Genomic DNA, 7,660 nt, shown 5'->3' on the forward strand with positions numbered 1-7,660 from the left:
TTCAGTGCGTTTCTGAATATTGCCTTCGAATTGCAACGAGCTTCACGCATAACCAAAGTTCAAATTTAACATAGGACGTCACATTCAGTGGATTGCCTGCTCGTAAGTCGTATCAACTTGCTGCCATCTCAGGCAGTTTTGGCCATCAGACATCTCAATTCATGTTGCCAATTTGTTGGCTGTTCATGATATTATCGAAGAACAAAGAAAATCCATCATCTATAGTACATTACTTTGAACCGAACAAAAACTGAATCACCAATTTAAATATTCCCCATACAAGATTATGAATCACCGGTATATATGGTATGTGTTTCTGTTCCCCCCCGGGTCCTATCCTATGCAAGGAGCGACGCGTAGAGTATCTGGTTCCATGTGTCGGGCACGCCGGCGAGGCACCAGTGGCTGCAGTCGTTGCCCGGGTGTCCGCCGCTGTAGGCGGACGGGTGGCCGTCCCGCCTGAGCTGCGACAGCAGCGTCACGTCGAGCAGGTACACCGGCTTGGACATGCCGCTGAGCGCGGCCCTCACTGCGGCCTGCGCCGGGACGGGACCCGCCGGGTACGCGGACCCCGCGATCGGCTGCGTCTGCTGCGCGCAGTTCCTTGAGCCCTCGCCCCACTCGGCTCCGCTGCAAACAACGAACACGTCGGTGTCAGCAGCGTCGGAGCAGGACAGCGAATCATATGCGTGTGGTGGTGCTGCAAGATTTTCAGTTGGGCTTTGTTTCTTGAAGGATGTTGAGTTGGGCTTCGGTGGGTGCCTTACTTGTAGTGGGTCGGGGAGATGCCCTGGAAATAGACCTTTGTTTTGGAGGTGTCGACGTTGGAGTCGACCCACCTGGCCCATGTGGTCATCCCCTTTGAGAAGGCCGTGAGCCGGTCCATGTCCTTCATCACCTGCCCTCCGTCTTGCACGTAGTCCCACCTGGATCATCACCATCAAAACGATGAACAAAATCCGGACTGCATGAAAATGAGAGTAGAAGACGAGGATGTTCTCGATCTACACATACGGTTGGTCCTTGCCGGTGTGCGTCCACCAGTGCCACGTGTTGAAGACGAGGACGTCGGCGCCGAGCCACGCGCCGCCGGTGATGGAGTCGAGCTTGAGCACCCGGCCGACGGACTCCTCGACGATGTCCACGAGGTAGGTGCTCCGGCAGTAGGCAACCGACAGCCCGTAGTCCTGCAAGGCCGAGCAGACGGCACCCGCACGTTAGTTGGCGTGCGGTGCGGCCCCGGCATCGCCGATCGGCGACCAGAACTTTTGGCGGATCCGCCGCGCCGTGCCCGTGCGCGCCTCATCCGGGCGGCGGGCGCCACCAGAACGGAGCAACGCATTAAAACGCAGATCTCCGACCGTGCACGCACGTTACGCGCGTACATGGCTTAATGGCCCCGATGGCCGAACCACCGTATCGATCAACATGCACAAGGCTCCAAAGGTGTCGCGCCTATGCAGCGGACGCGGCCATAAACTGGCAGAGCCTAGCAGTCTAGTAGTCGTCGGCGACAAATATCTCTGCTTGTCTGCGTCCGCAGCTACCTGTGCTGTGCGTCGCATTGGCGCCAATGTGATGTCACGGATGCCGTGGCACAGCAATGCCCGAATGGGGCCAAACGGCAGGCACAGAACTGTGAGCCCCCGTATGGCCGTACTTACCTTTGCTTCAACATTTTTTTTCTTTCTACGGCACGTGAGCTGTACCATTGTGTACAGTATACCTTTGCATCCTGGGCCCGTGAAACGGCAAGCATCTGCTCATATAGCAGCATATAATTCATGGCGGTGATCCCCGGCGAAGTGGACTGTCTATGTGAGTACGTTCTCCCGTTCTGGGCCATGTTTAGTTACTCCCAAATTCCCAACTTTGACACTATGCAAAAAGAAGATTCCCCATCACATCAAACTTGCGGTACATGCATGGAATACTAAATGTAGACAAAATAAAAAACTAATTGCACAGTTTTGTTGTACTTTGCGAGACGAATCTTTTAAGCCTAATTAGTCAATGTTTGGACAATATTTCACAAATACAAACGAAATGCTACAGTTGCGCATTTATGGCAAAATGCCAATTTTGCCACTCCAAATTGGGAACTAAACAAGACCCTGGTCTAGTTGCGAACAGCCATGCATGATAGGAAAAGGATTGAGGTGAGATTATTGGCGAGGACGACTGGCATCCCACTCGACAGGAAGGAGTGGTTGGGCTGTCCAGACCATCTGAAAATGCTACATTGACGTCCGATGCAAGGAACAGACCCGAAATAGACGCCGTTGGCTACATTATTTTCTAGTGCAGTGTTAGTTCAGTGCAACATCTGCTATAGATCTAGCTTCATGGCCCTGGACAGAGGAATGAGCTAGCACTAAATTGGGTAAATCAGACACACTGAAAAGCAGGTTTGTCAGTGAGCCCGCAAATCGGTCATTTTTTACATTTGCATCTCGATGCCCTTGGTTTTAACATTGGTGGCATGCTATATGCTCAGTTGCCATCTAGCCTAGCACATCAAAGTCAAACCCCTCGTGCAAGCACGGCACGAGTTAATTTCGGTACCACGTCCTAAAGACGGGTTGGCTGCCTGCTTCTGTACAGAAGCTAGAAGCTGCAGGCTCCCCCCGAAAGTCAACGTTGCGCGTCCCATTCTTGGACGTACGACGATTCAGGCAAGTCCATCCATAAATCCTGCTGCGTCCGTAACTCCGTATTTCACTTGCCACAGCGTGTGCACTTTGGTAGTACACTCCACCAGGCTCCACAAAAGAGGACCCCGGCTTCTTAACCAACAACCATCTCACCAATCACTTGCGCTAATATGCTCTGCTTTGATTCATAGATGGTCCGACTAATCTGGTACCAATCTGGTCGGCCTAGTAAGAACTCCCATGTGCCGATTCTCTGCAGCTAGCCTACTCGATCTACAGATATAAAAATGGAGGAGGACAGTGGACGGAGGACGAGAGGATCCAACAATTTTGACCCTTGTCAGCGGATCACGGGGTAAGACTTCCAATCAGGCAATCAGCAAAACGTCAAGCGAAAAGCGGGACGAGCAATGATGCGCTTTGTGCTGTCCCCCGCGCCCATGGCGTCTTGTGCCGTCACGGACCCCCCACGAGCGCCCATGATCGCCCAATCCCCTCTGCCGTCTGCCGCCGCCAGCCCGCCCGCCCATGAGCGAACAGGCGCGCGGCGTCCAGATGTGCGAGCAGCTCTTCCGCCGCTGGTGGCGGTGCCACTGGCGGGCGCTATCCATCCGCGCCAGACAAGAGCGCCGTTCCACCGGTAGTGCCCGAAAGCCTGCGGCCGGAGCTCCCAAAAAGGCCAGCACAGGCACAGCCACAGCCACAAAAAGCTTGTGCCTTTGCCTGTTTTGCACTGCCATTAAAGAACTTGCTAAACACCAGCGCTAGTAACAAAACCTTCGAGCCCATACCATATATCCCCTTTCGCCGAAAAGTTACTGGAACGATGAGCTACCCAGCCGTGTGCTGGGCTCACACTCTCACTACTAAAACGGAATGGGGCCGTACTGGGTCCAGCCGTTGTAGGTTGTTCATTCCATTTTGCGCTGATGCAACGGAGTATACGGGTGCATAGGGCACGAGACGGCAGGGGAGGTGCGGTAAGTACGCGTACGCACCTGGAACGTGATGGTTGATACGGGGTTGCCCCGGCTGTAGGCGACCTTGGAGGCCGGCGCGGCCGCGTGCAGCATGCACGCCAGCGACTCCCACTGGTTCAGGCTGAGAGAGTCCCCCACGAACAGTATCTTCTTCCCCTTCCATCGGCTCAGGAAGTCCTGCCCGTTGAACCTGCATGCCACCGGCAACAATGGCGCGCCATTGGTTTCAGCACAGCATGCGTTGCTCCGGATAGAGCTCGGATAGGCAGAGACGCGTACCTCGGGAGCTCGCAGGACGCCGGGCGCCACCGGTACTTGAGGTACATCTTGTCGGGGCGGCCGTACTTCTGGCAGTCGAACTCTGGCTCCACGAAGGGGCACCCCGCCGTGTCGTACATCGGCAGCGAGTCGTCGTACACCCAGCTTCCCTGGAATAAGTTGCACGCCGCCATGCCGGTGCCGGGACTGCCTGCGCCACCGCCGCCGCCTCCCCGGGGGCGCCCACCCCCGTGCCGCGTGCTGTTGTGCTTCTTCGCGGGCTTGTGGTGACGGAGGCCGAGCGTGCCGGTGCTCGCCGCGGCGGCGCCGCACGCGCGCAGCAGGGAGCACGCGACGGCCGCGGCGAGGAGGGGAAGCAGGCGCAGGCGCCGCTTGGGCGCCATTGCGCGGCGCTGTGGAGTGAGGAGTGACGAGCTGGCTGGACCGTGTGGGGGACGGACGGACACGGGCGGATGAGCTTTATAATAAGGAGTGCGATGGGTTTTACGCCCCTTTATCCTGGGCTGTCAGCTTTTCTGTGGGCTGGCCGTGGCCGGCCGGGTATATCTCCGGTTGGATTCGCGGACGGCCGCTGGCCGCTGGGGCCTTCGCCGTGGAGGGGGATAGGGAAACCTTCTGCTGCTCAGGCTGAGGTGGGACAGACGCCGTCATCTGTCAATGCGTGATGATGAGATGGTGACTCTGTTTCCGCAGCAGAAGGGTCAGGCTTCAGGGACAGCGGTCGCCGGCCGGGGCAAGTCCACGGCCCACGGCGACGGCGTCACACTGTCAAGCCGCCAGGCGCGTACGTCGTCGGCACGGTCCGTGAACAAATTCCCCCGACGCGCGTACTGCGCCCATGTATGACGTATCTGCCCAAAGATTTCGTGCATGCAATGTATATCTCTGGCTGATCAATGCGGATGGTAATTTTGAGCTAGTGCGTCAGATACATGCGTGCGTTTGCTGTTCGTGCATACCTTCTTCGCTCCATGTGCAAATGCCAAGGGATACATTGCATTGTAGTTGCAGCATCTGCACATAGGTGTGTGCTTGCATTTAAAGACCCCGAGATCTGGGTCGAAGAACCAGGTTGGTTTTCGTTGCCTACGTTGACTGTCTTTGCTGTTTGTTCTGCAACACGCGTCATAGCCGGAATCTCCTGTAACCTGAACACCAGGGAAGCACCCGCTTAGCTGACCTGTATAGGTCAGGTTAATCCAGTTGAACAACTTTTCAGTTTTCTCTGCGTCAGCAAGACATGCATAGCTTCCCTGTGAAGGATGGCGAGTCGAAGAATAGGCAAATACAGCACACTGGATACTCCGATACTGGGAGGTTGAAGCTATGCATGGACGCATGGAGGAGCAGGATCCTGAATCAGGAAAAGACGTACACTAGGAGCGGGATCCTGAACCAGAAAAAGACGGACACTAAGGATTCAGGAAACCGGTTCCTGCGCAGCCGGTTATTGCGATCCTGCTGTCCAGCACGTTCAGCATGACTCCGAGAAACGTAACCTTGAGGTCGCAATTACAATGCAACCCTGAACTTTGTGTTTCCTGTGTCGTTAGGAACTGGATCAGCAATCAACTCACCCTGAATTTGAGTCATCAGGTCTTTAACCCGCTGGTCCAACAGAAACGTACTGGATAATATGAATTGAGCTTTAGTTCTTCATTTACACCAACAGGGACAATGATCAGAATATATGAAGCGATAACGGTGTGAGTACATGTCACACGCTCACACTGCACGGATCAGACACTAATGGGGCGGAGCAGCATTCACCGGTCATTGTCAATGGATGCTGTGCTTGCACATGGCCACTTTAATCCGTTGAAACAGAGAGACTAACTAACGCCCTGATTGGCAGAACCGGCCCTGATCTGTTGTACATGCATCCATCCAACCGGACCTGCCAGCTATATGTACGAAGCCCATATCTCCTCAGTTTGGGCCTCTTACAATAGAAGCAGACCACGTTCCCTCATCTCAGGCCCATACATATGGGCCCAGTTGCGGACCCGGGGCCGGCGGCGGATGCAAAGGCCTCGGGCTCGATCTGCTGCGCCGGCCCATGCTCAGGCTCTGCACCGGCGGCCGCTCCGGGCTCAGGCCCATGCTTAGGCCTCTTCTGATTAGTTTTCCTTTTAACTTTGCGGTGAGAGATGAACGTGAGGAGAGATGAACGGATGCTATTTCGTTCAGTTTTTTCAGTAAAATTTTGATCTCGTTGATTTAATTTGTCCACTCCCTTTCGAAAGCTTGTGTGTTTAGAATCTTTTTTTCTGCTCTCTGCTACTTCTCTTTCAACGGTAAGAGGTTTCATTATTGATAGAGTAGAATAAGGTTTCCGTAAAGACTTTTGTGGGCACTTTCAGTGCTTCCCTGGGAGAAGCAAGAGTTTTCCACGAGAGTCAGGTGCTATGGATTCTGTGCTAAACTGATAAGGTCTGTGACAGTTCCTAAAGTCAGAGGTACATTGATAATTTCACTTGTTCATTATGGTCCAAAACACTTTACCTAAACAGACTTGGCTGGCTTAAACCTTCCGTACCTGAAGAGATCTTTTCCATTCTAATGGTCCATTGTTCTCTCTGCATTTTCCTTTGCTTCCCGTTGCTGTTCTCATCTGAGTACCAAATTGAGCCAATGTGCATGTAGAGTTGATCTGCGCTAATAAATACTAATACTCCATCACTTCAAAAAGGATGCAACATAAACTGTTGTGCAATTCAGTGAAAATTTTCTTTAGGTAAATCTGTTGATTCCTATCCGCTTTTCTTTTGAAGTTATCATGTCGCTTTCTCTCAAGTGATAGAGGAAGTGTATGATGATTTTTTTAATTAAAGTCATCTCACTACTTCCATATGGCTTGGATTTTCATGATAAGTGAAGGAGTGAAAAAAACTTACCCAATTTATTTGTTCAAGTCTGAAAAAAAGAAAAGGAAGAAAAGGATTTATAGGGATTGTACTGCCCCTTATATCTCTTAGTGTATATTGTAGGAATAATCAAATTATTATTTCTTATAACATCTGGCACATTTACATCCTCACAACATAATTTGGAATCACAGCTCGGTTTTTATCTCATTCATTTATACCAAATTATACTGCTATAAGAAGATTGATCATCTTTTACCTCTAGCGGCAACGATTGTGTTAGCCACCTGTGGAACATGGAAGTTGTCCACTTGTTGTTGGAGTGTGTAGCTGCCGCCAAACAGATGTGGGGGCTGGGGACATCTAACTCAGATTCTGGGTATGTACCTCGTTGAATTAATTTTTCGTTCTTGTTGAATTAATTTGTGCGATTTAATTTCTCTTTATAAAGCAGATAAAGCAGCTATGTGTGTTTAGAATCTTTTTCTGCTCTCTGCTACTTGTTCTCTTGCAAAGATAAGAGGTTTGATTATTGATTGGGTACAAGGTTTTCTGGAGAATTTTTTCCAGAAACTTGATGGGCATTTCCATATGCTTCTCCCACGAGAGTTAAGTGAAATGTTTTGAGAGGAATCCCTGTAAAATTTGTAGAAGGTTGTTGTATACTGACAGTTGCCACCTTCTATTTGAACAGCACTGCCAAAGGTTACAGGCATGCTGTATATCTAGTTGTCCTGATTCTTAGCTAATGGGGTATATTGCTGGAGGTTAACATGTGCAAATTTGCGTAGCTAGTTGATTCCACTTCCAACATTTTAAGGAACTGGCTGCAGCTGCAAAGGAGAAAGCAACCCAGATTGAACAGATTGCTGAAGCAAAT

The 7,660-nt window shown here is 51.7% G+C and overlaps 1 protein-coding gene across 1 annotated transcript; it reads right to left on the bottom strand.

Moving 5' to 3' along the window:
- Nucleotides 1–158: 158 nt before the first annotated feature.
- On the bottom strand, nucleotides 159–4,362 carry LOC117857032 (protein trichome birefringence-like 38). The gene is made up of 5 exons (XM_034739502.2): nucleotides 3,914–4,362; nucleotides 3,653–3,824; nucleotides 1,015–1,187; nucleotides 768–926; nucleotides 159–630 (listed from the first exon to the last, which is right to left on the bottom strand). Exons 1-5 carry the CDS (start codon nucleotides 4,294–4,296, stop codon nucleotides 339–341), a joined length of 1,179 nt encoding a protein of 392 aa, XP_034595393.1. The 5' UTR covers nucleotides 4,297–4,362; the 3' UTR covers nucleotides 159–338.
- Between the last annotated feature and the right edge of the window lie 3,298 nt (nucleotides 4,363–7,660).

The sequence above is a fragment of the Setaria viridis genome, chromosome 5 (assembly GCF_005286985.2).
Source record: "Setaria viridis chromosome 5, Setaria_viridis_v4.0, whole genome shotgun sequence".
In the NCBI taxonomy this organism is placed as follows: domain Eukaryota; kingdom Viridiplantae; phylum Streptophyta; class Magnoliopsida; order Poales; family Poaceae; genus Setaria; species Setaria viridis.